Here is a 10,752-nt window from a genome sequence, read left to right as displayed (position 1 = left end):
GTCTCTGTGTTTGTTTGTTTACACCCCACCTTTATTACTTTTTTTCAAACAACTCAAGGTGGGAAATGTATCCAATAGGCCAGCAGTTCCCAGCCCCCAGGTCATGGCCCATTCGGAATTTGGCTGTGCAAGTGGCAGCCATGGGGTTTAGTTGCAGATTGTCCCCATGCCTCAATCTCCTCTTGGTTGCTCTGAGCCTAATATTAGACCTGGCCCAGCTAGGTCCCTAGGAAAGAGAGACCCTCAACTCCATTTGTTTGAAGCGATAGGTTCTTTTACTAAGGATTAGTGGGTTGCAGCAAAAGCGAGGCTAGATCCTAGTATTCCCATGCAAAAGTTACATGTTTTCCCCTTTCTGTGGCCCTCCCTCCTTGTCCAGATTTTCAGTGGCCAATAGCATCCTGGTTTGATTTTTGGGAACCGCTTTGATGTTAGGCACACCTTGAAGAGGTTTCACATACTTTCCCAGGCCAGGTACCCTTGGAGAGGCTGGATTAGTCTGATTTGACACATCTGGTTCCTGTCTTTCCCTCCCCACTTGCATCCTCCTCCTTTTCTCCTGTACAACGTCCCCAAATTCCTTTGCTCCCCTCCCTCCATTTATGGCCGGATGCCAGCTGTGAAGATGGCAGAGCTGACGAGTTAAAACATTACATGTGATGTAATGCTAGAGAGGGAAAATTGGTATAATAGTTTTGGGGGAAAATTTTCTTAGCATATGTTTGTTTTATTTTTAACTATACCTTGTGCTTCATCCGGGAAGTCAGGGGGGAGGGATTAGTGAAGGGAGGAAAGGGGGGGGGAATTTTTTTTTTGTAAAACGTTTTGAATAAAAATAAAAAAACAAAAACAAACATTACATGTAACAACACATATGTCCATTTAAATGAGACCTAACAAAAGCAGGGGTGTTATATTTAAAATGTTAATGAGGAAAAGAAGTCATGGAAGGTGGTTTGGGGTTCATCAGATACCAATTAGCAAGACAAACTCCAGACATCCCATCCTATCTTGACCTGGGGAACAAAGAGAACTTTAGGGCTGTTAGAACTTATCAATCAAACCATTATTATTTAAAAAAAGAGAAAAAATTAATTAAAGTACAGAATAACTATGTTAGCAAGTACAATAATACTACAAAGTCCATGTTGTTGATACTACAAATCCAAGTTGTGTGGCCCTCAGGTAGGATCTTTTACTCTACCAACCACCTCCAAGCCCCAGGCCAATTGTCAGAGCCAGGTTTTAAGGCTTAAGGGAAGGCCAAGGGAGTTGGGGGTGGATTTCACCTGAGGCGGGCAGGGGCCACGGCAGAGAAGGCTCTTCGGGAATTCCTCAGTCAATGGGTCAGTAGCAGGCGCCTTCTGCCAGCGGAATGGGACTTTTCGCCGCGAACTCTTGGCGCCGCCTGTTTCTCCACCATGGTTTTGCCTCTATATTATTATGCCTCAGCACTTTGGGCCACGGCCCCTCCGTCCCAGTCCCTTCGTCACAGTCCCTTCGCCGCAGCCCATTCGTCGCAGTACAGTGGGTGCAGGGAGGCATTTCTTTTTTTTTCTTTCTCTCTCCCCCCCCCCTTCTCTTCCCATTCGGTGTCAGGGAGGCAGGATCAGGTAGAGGTGCTGGAAGTGAATTCAGCCAACAAGCATGGATCGATGAAAACAGATTTTATTAAAAGAAAAAAAGAAATTTTTTTTTGCAAAATAGAGTGGTATCCCAGCAGATCTCAACAAGGAGTTTGAGCCAGGAAGCCACACCTAAAGTTTCAAAAGCATCACATTTTATAGTTCCTTATCCCGACGCCCCCCCCCCCCCCATGCCACACTTTCTTTGGATTTATTGGACAGGCCCTCTGGGGTTTCAGCTAATCCAAGATGCCTCAAAGGAATACATTATTTCTCTTTTTGTTCTCTCAGATTACTTTCTCTTCAGCACCTCCCATACCTCTCCGTACCTGTCCGTTACACATCTCCATAGCACCTCTCAGTTTTAAGGAGTGTCTCTGCGCGCCCTCAGAAGACCCTTCTCCTATGCCAAAAAAACAAGATAATGCCCACCTGTCCTTCTCCAAGCACATGCATGGAAAGAAATTTCCACAAAGCATATAATCTAACTACATTGTAAAACTCAGTTATATACCCTAATCTATAATAATAATAATAATAACAGAGTTGGAAGGGACCTTGGAGGCCTTCTAGTCCAACCCCCTGCCCAGGCAGGAAACCCTACACCATTTCAGACAGATGGTTATCCAACATTTTCTTAAAAATTTCCAGTGTTGGCGCATTCACAACTTCTGCAGGCAAGTTGTTCCACTGATTAATTGTCCTAACTGTCAGGAAATTTCTCCTTAGTTCCGAGTTGCTTCTCTCCTTGATTAGTTTCCACCCATTGCTTCTTGTTCTACCCTCAGGTGCTTTGGAGAACAGCCCGACTCCCTCTTCTTTGTGGCAACCCCTGAGATATTGGAAGACTGCTTTCATGTCTCCCCTAGTCCTTCTTTTCATTAAACTAGGCATACCGAATTCCTGCAACCGTTCTTCATATGTTTTAGCCTCCAGTCCCCTAATCATCTTTGTTGCTCTTCTCTGCACTCTTTCTAGGGTCTCAACATCTTTTTTACATCACGGCGACCAAAACTGAATGCAGTATTCCAAGTGTGGCCTTACCAAGGCATTATAAAGTGGTACTAACACTTCATGTGTTCTTGATTCTATCCCTGTTTATGCAGCCCAGAACTGTGTTGGCTTTTTTGGCAGCTGCTGCACACGGCTGGCTCATATATAAATGGTTGTCCACTAGGACTCCAAGATCCCTCTCACAGTTACTACTATTGAGCAAGGTACCACATATCTGGTACCTGTGCATTTTGTTTTGGCCTAAATGTAGAACCTGACTTTTTTCTAGATCTACATCCCCCTACCTCTGCCAGCACAAGTGGGGCAGGCTAGTCCCACTGGGGTGAGACAGTTCCTCCAGTAGCCTGGACCCCTGTCAGAAAGGGTTTTATAGGTAATCACCAACCAAATGTAAATATTTAGAATATTGTTTTTAACAGGAAAATGTCAACATAAACACATACTCCCCAAATTAAATGTGTAAATATCATACACCGGTTGGAGTACAATGGGAGATTTCAATATGATCTTTTACTTGGTTAGTCACTCTTTTTCCCCTCGTTTTTAAAAAACAATTCAGTGAACAATTTTTAGAAAATTAATTATCTAAGGAATTAATTCTTTCATTTTTGAGGCTGTGATAGAGTAACCAAGCAAAGAGGGATGAACGAAAGCATAAGTGGGAGAAAGAAATATTGCTCTGAGAGGCCCCCAAACCAAGAAGACATTGCCAATGTCCAATTGGCCACGAAGCCTCCCTCCTTTCCCTGCCTTGGCATTGCAGGCTAAAAACAGCTTGTGATGTGGACAGCTCCTGATCTCCCTAACTTTGGAGAAGGAACTCAGAACGTCTGGTCTCTTTCAATCCATAGGATTTGAACCAGGGGTGAAATGTAAGATTTGTTACTACTAGTTCTGTGGGCGGAGCTTGGTGGTGGTGGGTAATGTGACTGGGTGGGCGTGGCCAACTTTTTTTTTTTTTTTTACCTTTAAAAGCATTTTTTCTACAACCTCTTTGGTCAACTCTGATGAATGCGCAGCTCAGCTGGGCATGGGGGAGGGGGCAGAGATTTTTGGTACCAGTTCTCTGAACCACGTCTGTCCTCGCTACCGGGTCCAACCTGGAGCATTTCATCCCTGATTTGAATTTAGCTAAGCACCGGGGTGTGTGTTTGGATTTTAAGATTTAAGAAGCAGTGATGTCGATTTAGTCATAGGGTTAATACACATGGAGTTAGCTTAAGAGGGCCTGGAGTGGCACTGAGGTCAAGTGGGCAGAACATCAACCAAATAAAGATGGGGGAAAAAAGTTTCCTTGAAAACAATGAGAAACAGATCGATTGATCTGCAGACCCATCAGGGAAATGAACTTCTAGAAGGAGCTGCCTTGGCTGAATGGAGATCTAACTGCGATGGGAGGGGAGGGGATAGGATAGTTCTTCCCCACTGACTTACTTTGAACGTTGAGGGCACAGAGGGCGGCCACTTGTGGCCCAGTCCGGCTGAGCTTAGAGCAGGAGACAGTTGACCATTTGGCAGGTCAGACGGTTTCGTTTCAGTTTGCGATATGCAGTCTTTTCCATGTCACCTCGGATTTGGCTGGTATTAAGCCCTGAAAGATCCAGGAAGCGTCTTCTTAATTCTTGAAAACAATAGCAGCATTAGTGGCCAGGGGAAGGAGCGCTTCCTTCAAAGTGGGACCCGGGTGGCTGCAGCAGGTGTTTCTGGGCAGCTGCCGAAAGCTGAAAATGCTCCCTGTTGCCCGCTTGCCTCTTCCTTCCCACCCCGGTGTGGTCAAGAAGTGAATCATCCGTCAGCTGTGAAAGCAGATCCCAGAACAAAACCACTTTTGCAAGGGATTACAAAGACCAGGAAATACAGGTGATTACCAACAGGTGCCTTTGATACCTACATCCGCCTCTCTTTCTGGCCCTTTGAACTGACTTTGATATGCTGTAATTAGGGATTGTTGGCAGAGGAGGAGGAGCTGGCCTCTGCTGGCCTGCTTCCCTCCAGATCCCTTTGAATGTTTGGTTTTGAAGTAGCGATCAAAGGGATTTTCGGAGACTGGGGGGTCCAAAGAGGAAGAAAAAGGGAAGCAGGTCACTATAAATAAGGTGGTGGAATGGCCCCAGAGGCAGGTTAACTCCTTCAGCTCTTAGAAGCGGAGCATCCTTCTGACAGCAACGTGGCCCAAAGGCTTCACTGAAGGTACCACGGACGGAGGGATGTTTTAGCCCTGGGAACGGAGGGCTTCAAAGGAGCTCCAGGGGCATCTCCAGGGACCTGCAGGGCAGAAGATGGAGGCCGCCTTCCTTCTGGGGCTCACTTGCCTTTGCTCTCCTTTGACTGCTCTGGTTCTTGACTTCAATACCATCAGGGGCTCGGCTGAAGTGTCCGGTTCCAAGAAGGTGAGAGGTTTTGCGGGAGTGAGTTGCAAAGAACGCTTCAGACGAGAGGAGGCTGCGCTGAGCGGGAGTCTAATTTTGGATAGATTCTGGTATCACCAAGGGTCTCTCGCTGAGGAGTCTGAAATGCATGGAACACGTTGGATGTTGTTGTGAATTGGCCCTGGGGATCTGGCTTTCAGGCCAGGGGTTTGCTGACATCCAGGTCCCTTCATTTCTCTCCCCCTCTTTCTGTCCGGGGAGGGGAGAGGGGACGGGGTCTGCTTAGGGAGCCATTCGGCTGTTCTCCAGGAGCTAAAATATGAGTCCCCAAAGGAAACGCTGGGAGTGAGGAGGAGTTTAGCCTGGGGACCAACCACTCTCCTGGATAGGGTATCTTGCTGAATATGGCAGAATTCCCTCTCTTACTTAAGTAGTCCTGGGGGGGGGGGGGCGAGAACGAAAACATGGTGGGGGCAAGTCTATTTGAGCTAAGCTGGACCACACCGTTTAACTTAAAAAAGGGGGGTGGATTTAAGAGGCTGCCCCCCAGCCCAGCCCTTCCTGCTCTGGACCTCTGCAGAGGGTTCTTACTAGGCTAAAAAGCCCCTCCCCGAGGCAGAAAAGGTCAGCATTGCTTGTGGGGGGGGGATCCCAAGGCCCTGTCATTTCCTCCAATGAACCTCCTTCGGATAGCTACCAGTTGGGTTCCCTGGCCTGTTCCCCAATTTAGATCAGCACCCCACTCCCCCTTTTCCTGGCAAGCTCTGGGGCTGAGACTTTTGGCACCTCCGAATCTTGCTGGTTCTCTCTCTCTCTCTTTCAACCCCTGACCCCCACCCCAGTCCCAGGGGTCTTCTAACAATCCACCTCCCTCCTTTCTCTAGAGCCCGCAGTGCTTGACAGACAAAGATTGCCGGGTGGGGAAATATTGTTACAAGCCCCAAGAGGAACAGCTGCCATTCTGTGCTCCCTGCCAGGGCTTACGAAGAAGATGCCAGGGGAATGGGATGTGTTGCCCGGGTATGATCTGTATCAATGGTAAGTTTTAGCCACCGCAGCCCTTCCAGGAGCCTCCCTCCAGGCTTGAGAGGGGTGGGGGGGAGATGAGGCTGGGCTGGGGTGGGGAGGGGGCGGGCAGTATCCACTTGCTCCCTATCTGGGCAGAGTCTGATCTCTTGCAGAGGGTCGCCCTGGGATCCACCTTATGGGTGGAGGGGGTTTCTGTGATCCCAACCCACCTGGGCATCACCAGCCTACAGTCGGATGGAGCCACCGGGAATCAGCTGCAGGCCTTGATCCTGCCCGCCTGTGGTCCAGCTAGTCTTGGGTGTGATGGGAGGAAAGAGGGGAAAGAGAGCTGGCAGAGGGGATATTTCTAACCGTTTAAGGATGGTGGTCAGGGGTATCAGCTATCAGCTCATAGACTCCGAAGCTCTTCCCAAACAGGCTGTGAGCAATGCTGGGGGGGGGGCAGGTGTGGGCAAAGGAAGCTGCCCTCCCTCACCTCTCCTGGGTTCAGTGCCCAACTGCCCAGGTTGCCGGGGACCCTTTTAACCGGAGGCTCCTCTTTTTGATGCCAGAGGTGTGTGCGCAGGTGGAAAGGATGCCCCTGGCTGAGGAGCAGAGAGACGGGAGACAGGCTGACTTGGGGGCCAAGGAACGACGGCCACGTCCGGCTCAAGCCGGGCATGTCCGGAAGGAGGGAGCTCGGCCGAGGCCACGTAGCCCAGGTAAGAGAGGGAGCCTGAGGAGGAGGGAGAAAGAAGGCGGAAAAAGAGGAGAGTCTTTCAAGATCAACCGTTTATGGAGAGAATTCTGGAATTTCTCAATCTAAAAACGATCTTGTTCCAGTAACACACCAAGCCATGATTGCTGAATTATAGGACAGAATGTCCACAAAGCTACAAACCAGCAATGTGGCTTATTGATTAAGATGCAGGATCCGATGGAGAGAGGCCAGTTCCAAGATTCCCTTTAAGTAGGGAAGCCCACCGGGAAAGCTGTGGGCCAGCCGCTTTCACCCAAACTACCTCACCGGTGGTTGCGATGATGAAAGTTGGGCTGCCCCAGGGGAAAAGTGTGCAACGCCCCAAAGCAGGGGTGAAATGCTCCCGGTTCGGACCGGATCACCTGATCTGGTAGCAATGGTGACAGGTGGTTTGGAGAACCAGTAGCAAAAATCCCTGCCTTCCCCACATGCCGAGATGAGCTGCACAATCATCAGGTTTTTTGGGTTTTTTTACTTTTAAAAACATTTTTTCTTTGGCCGAAAAAATACTTTTAAAAGTAAAAAAAAAAAGCCTCTGATGATCGTGCAGCTCAGCTGGGATCATCTGAGGCTTTTAAAAGCATTTTTAACAACCTCTTCAGCCGAGCAGGTGGCTGCTGTGGGGCAGAAAACCATCCTGCCAACTGGGATGCCTGGAGTTTGGGAACCCAGATCTGGTAGACCCTGAACAGGCACAAGCTGCTGGCCAGCGGCACCCCAAAGGATCCCCCTGGCTGCACCCCCACACCTCTTCCTCCCCTTGTGGCTTATGTAGCCCAGCCATCTGTCCCTCAAACAGGCTCCAGGCCAGAGGTGGGTTTCAGCAGGTTCTGACCAGTTCTGGAGAACCAGTGGTGGAAATTTTGAGTAGTTCGGAGAACCGGTAGTAAAAATTCTGGCTGGCCCCGCCCCCATCTATCCTCTGCCTCCCCAGTCCCAGCGGATCAGGAGGAAATGGAGATTTTGCAGTATCCTTCCTTTGCCATGCCCACCAAGCCACACCTACAGAGCCAGTAGTAAAAATTTTTGAAACCCACCACTGCTCCTGGCCTTCAAGGGATGCCTCAGATTGGGATGGTGCCCCTGTCTGAGCAGTCTGTCTGCGCCCCAGAAAATGGGCTGAGAGAGAGCCGGAGAGAAGACAAGCAGGGTGCCTGTCGCGGCTCCTGCCAGGGATTGGACCGCCAGCAGTCGCAGGGCTGCTCCCTTTTGGGCCACGGCCAGAGCCGCCGTCCCTCAGGCTGTGGAGGAAGCCAGGATGTGGTTTGAGATGGGAAAGAAGCCAAACTTCCTCGTTTGGGAAAAGCCGTCCCAGGCAATGATCCCAACTGTTTTGTGTCTCAGGGAAACTTCAGAAGTAGACAAAAAGTGGGTTTACTCCATTCCTTCAAGCAACGTCTTCACCTTCGGCCCTCTGAGAGGGGTGCAGAGCCAGAGCCTCCCAAATATGGCTCACCCTGTTCTAGGAGAAAAAAGCAAGGACGCCTTTCCTGCAGGGGGCAGAGAGCAGCAATCCCGGGTGGGCCAATGGCCCTTTTTCTCTGCAAGGCAGAACTACCCTTTGCCCCGTGGAGAACTAGCAGGGAACACTGGCAGTCCCCCCCCCCCCGAGGCCTATGTCCAAAGGGAGGTTCAGTAGGGGCGACCCCAGGAGTGAAAGGTAAAATTTGTTACTACCAGTTCTGTGGACGTGGCTTGGTGTGTGTGTGGGGGGTAATCTGACTGGGTGGCTGTGGCCAACTTTTTTTTAAAAAAACTTTTAAAAGTATTTTTCTACAACCTCTTTGGCCGAAGAAGTTGTAAAAAAGTGCTTTTAAAAGCCTCTGACGATCCCAACTGAGCTGTGCGATCATCAGAGGCTTTTTTTTTTACTTTTAAAAGCATTTTTTCAGCTGAAGAAAAAATGATTTTAAAAGCAAAAAAAAACCAAAACCCTCCGACGATTGCACGGCTCAACTGGGCATGGGTTGGGGCAGGGATTTTTGCTACTGGTTCTCCGACCCACCCACCGCCATGGCTACCGGATCGGGTGATCTGGTCCGAACCGGGAGCATTTCACCCCTGGGTGACCCTTGCCACCTCCATGAAGAGGGCCAGGCCAGGCCAGATGGCGAGAGGGTGAATACCACCAGCGTGGTGGTGGAGGTCTTCCAGGAGCTGCGATGGGAAAACTCAGCTTTCCTTCCTCAACCGCTGCCCTGTGAGGTGGACTAGTCCGTATCACGTGGGAACCACTTGGTCTGAGTTCAGCTCATCACTGCTCTAAAAAACAGGGAGTGGGAGGGGGGGCGCTGTTTCCTTGCCACCTGCAAGGAGGGATTGGCTGCATGCCAGCTGTACCCGCCTCTGGTACCCTTCAACCTCACTGTCACCCAGCACTGCAGCCTCCAGAATGGGGGTTTGCTTCTAGGAGACCCCTGACCCCTCTTTGCCTCTTCTCACAGCTGGCACGGGGGAGCGCTGCCTCCGGACCTCCGAATGTGCCCAAGGGCACTGCTGCGCCCGCCACTTCTGGGCCAAGATCTGCAAACCTGTTCTCCTCGAAGGGGCCGTGTGTTCTGGGCGAGGGCAGAAGGATGGCGGGGCGCCGGGCCCCGAAATCTTCCAGCGTTGCGGTTGCGCACCCGGCCTGGTTTGTCAACGGCCCCTCCGGGGCGCCCCACAGAGAGCTCGCCTGCGTGTGTGCCGCAGCAACTAAGGAGGTTCTGAGCCTGGACGAGGGCAGAAACCGAGGGAGCCTGAAGCAAAGCAAAGCAAAGCAAGGCGCGTGGATCAGTCCACCAGGGGCTGGCTGGCTGGGCACCCGGCTTCACGGACATTGCACCCCTTAGGACCTTACTCGTCACTGAGTTACAGCCCTACTTGAGCTGGCTGAAAATTAACTAGCATGAACTTTGCTGCCCCCATTTCTGTTCCTGTCTCTGACCCGGCTTATCCCTGCGGTGGGAGGGGTGTCCTGAGTACGTGTGTTCAAGGCACTCTCAGTAAAGCAATCAACAGATTCCTCTTGTTTCCCCCCCTTTGAGTATCCGCAGCTGGTGGGGGGCGGAAATGCATTAATTTTGGTAGAGTTGTGATGGGAGGGGGAGGGGCTGGAGGCAGGAAGCCAGTCAACGTTTGACTTTTGCAGCCTGTCATGACAGGAAAGGACAAAAGACAACGGAAGGAGAACAGCAGTCCCTTCCGAAATGCCCATCTGATGCCAGACCTGCTGATAAACAGGCTAGATCCGAGCAGGAGTCTCTCTCCCCGATTCTCTTTTGGGTCCAGACATAAACAGAAACGCTTCCCTGGTTCTTTTAACCCCGATGGGGCCTAATGAAGGGGTCCCCAACCATTCTGGCTTTGCAGACTGGGATGGGCGGGGAAAGGAAGAGGAAATGGTTCCATGTGAGCGGCATTTGTGCAAGCAGTGGGCACTGGTTCCCGTGCCTGAAGCTCCATTTGCATAAGCAGCAGATGCACCCACCACTCGCACAATTGGAGCTTCCCTTGGCGAGAGGGCCTGCCACTTACACAAACAGAGTTGTGTGTGCATGCTCGCCTGCTGCTTGCGTGGCCCTGTTCTGAACAGTACCGGGCTGGGGTCCCCCTGGCCTGATGCAATGGAAGAAACCGCTCCTCCCACTCAGTCACTTGAGAGCTCCAGGGAAGGCGGCTGGTGGGAGCTCCTTGCAGGGGGAGGATCTGGTGAGCCAAATGAGGCCGTTATTCTCTGCTGTCCATTGCACTAGCCGAGGGCCACCCCTCCCCCCCTCTCTCCAGCTTGTCCTTTTGGGCCTGGGTGGGAGATGGCGCTTCCTCCATCCCCCCTTTCCCCCCCCCTTTCTGCCAGTGACTTTTGGAATCAGTGAGAAAAGGAACTGAAAAGGCACAAAATGGGCAAGGTTGTTTTTTGAAAAGAAGCAATTCTTCTGACCAAACCCTTTTGCTTAATGTCTAAACCAGCCACAATCAATGCCGGGCTTTGTGAAGG

General features: G+C 50.8%; 1 protein-coding gene across 1 annotated transcript; it reads left to right on the top strand.

Annotated features, from left to right (window-relative positions):
- Positions 1 to 4,904: 4,904 nt before the first annotated feature.
- Positions 4,905 to 10,494, top strand: DKK4 (dickkopf WNT signaling pathway inhibitor 4). Its single transcript, XM_058194052.1, has 4 exons — positions 4,905 to 5,029; positions 5,893 to 6,046; positions 6,589 to 6,738; positions 9,221 to 10,494. The coding sequence occupies exons 1-4, from the start codon at positions 4,919 to 4,921 to the stop codon at positions 9,472 to 9,474; spliced, it is 669 nt and encodes a 222-aa protein (XP_058050035.1). The 5' UTR covers positions 4,905 to 4,918; the 3' UTR covers positions 9,475 to 10,494.
- Positions 10,495 to 10,752: the final 258 nt, after the last annotated feature.

Source organism: Ahaetulla prasina, chromosome 9, assembly GCF_028640845.1.
Source record: "Ahaetulla prasina isolate Xishuangbanna chromosome 9, ASM2864084v1, whole genome shotgun sequence".
Taxonomy (NCBI): domain Eukaryota; kingdom Metazoa; phylum Chordata; class Lepidosauria; order Squamata; family Colubridae; genus Ahaetulla; species Ahaetulla prasina.
This window is presented reverse-complemented; position numbering and strand designations above follow the sequence as displayed.

What these genes read in the sequence shown, in the direction of transcription:
- DKK4 (XM_058194052.1), top strand. Translation starts at nt 4,919, where the DNA reads ATGGAGGCCGCCTTCCTTCTGGGGCTCACTTGCCTTTGCTCTCCTTTG. An exon ending in AAGTGTCCGGTTCCAAGAAG is followed by an intron (nt 5,030 to 5,892) that starts GTGAGAGGTTTT and finishes TCCTTTCTCTAG; the next exon opens with AGCCCGCAGTGCTTGACAGA. An exon ending in GGGTATGATCTGTATCAATG is followed by an intron (nt 6,047 to 6,588) that starts GTAAGTTTTAGC and finishes TTTTGATGCCAG; the next exon opens with AGGTGTGTGCGCAGGTGGAA.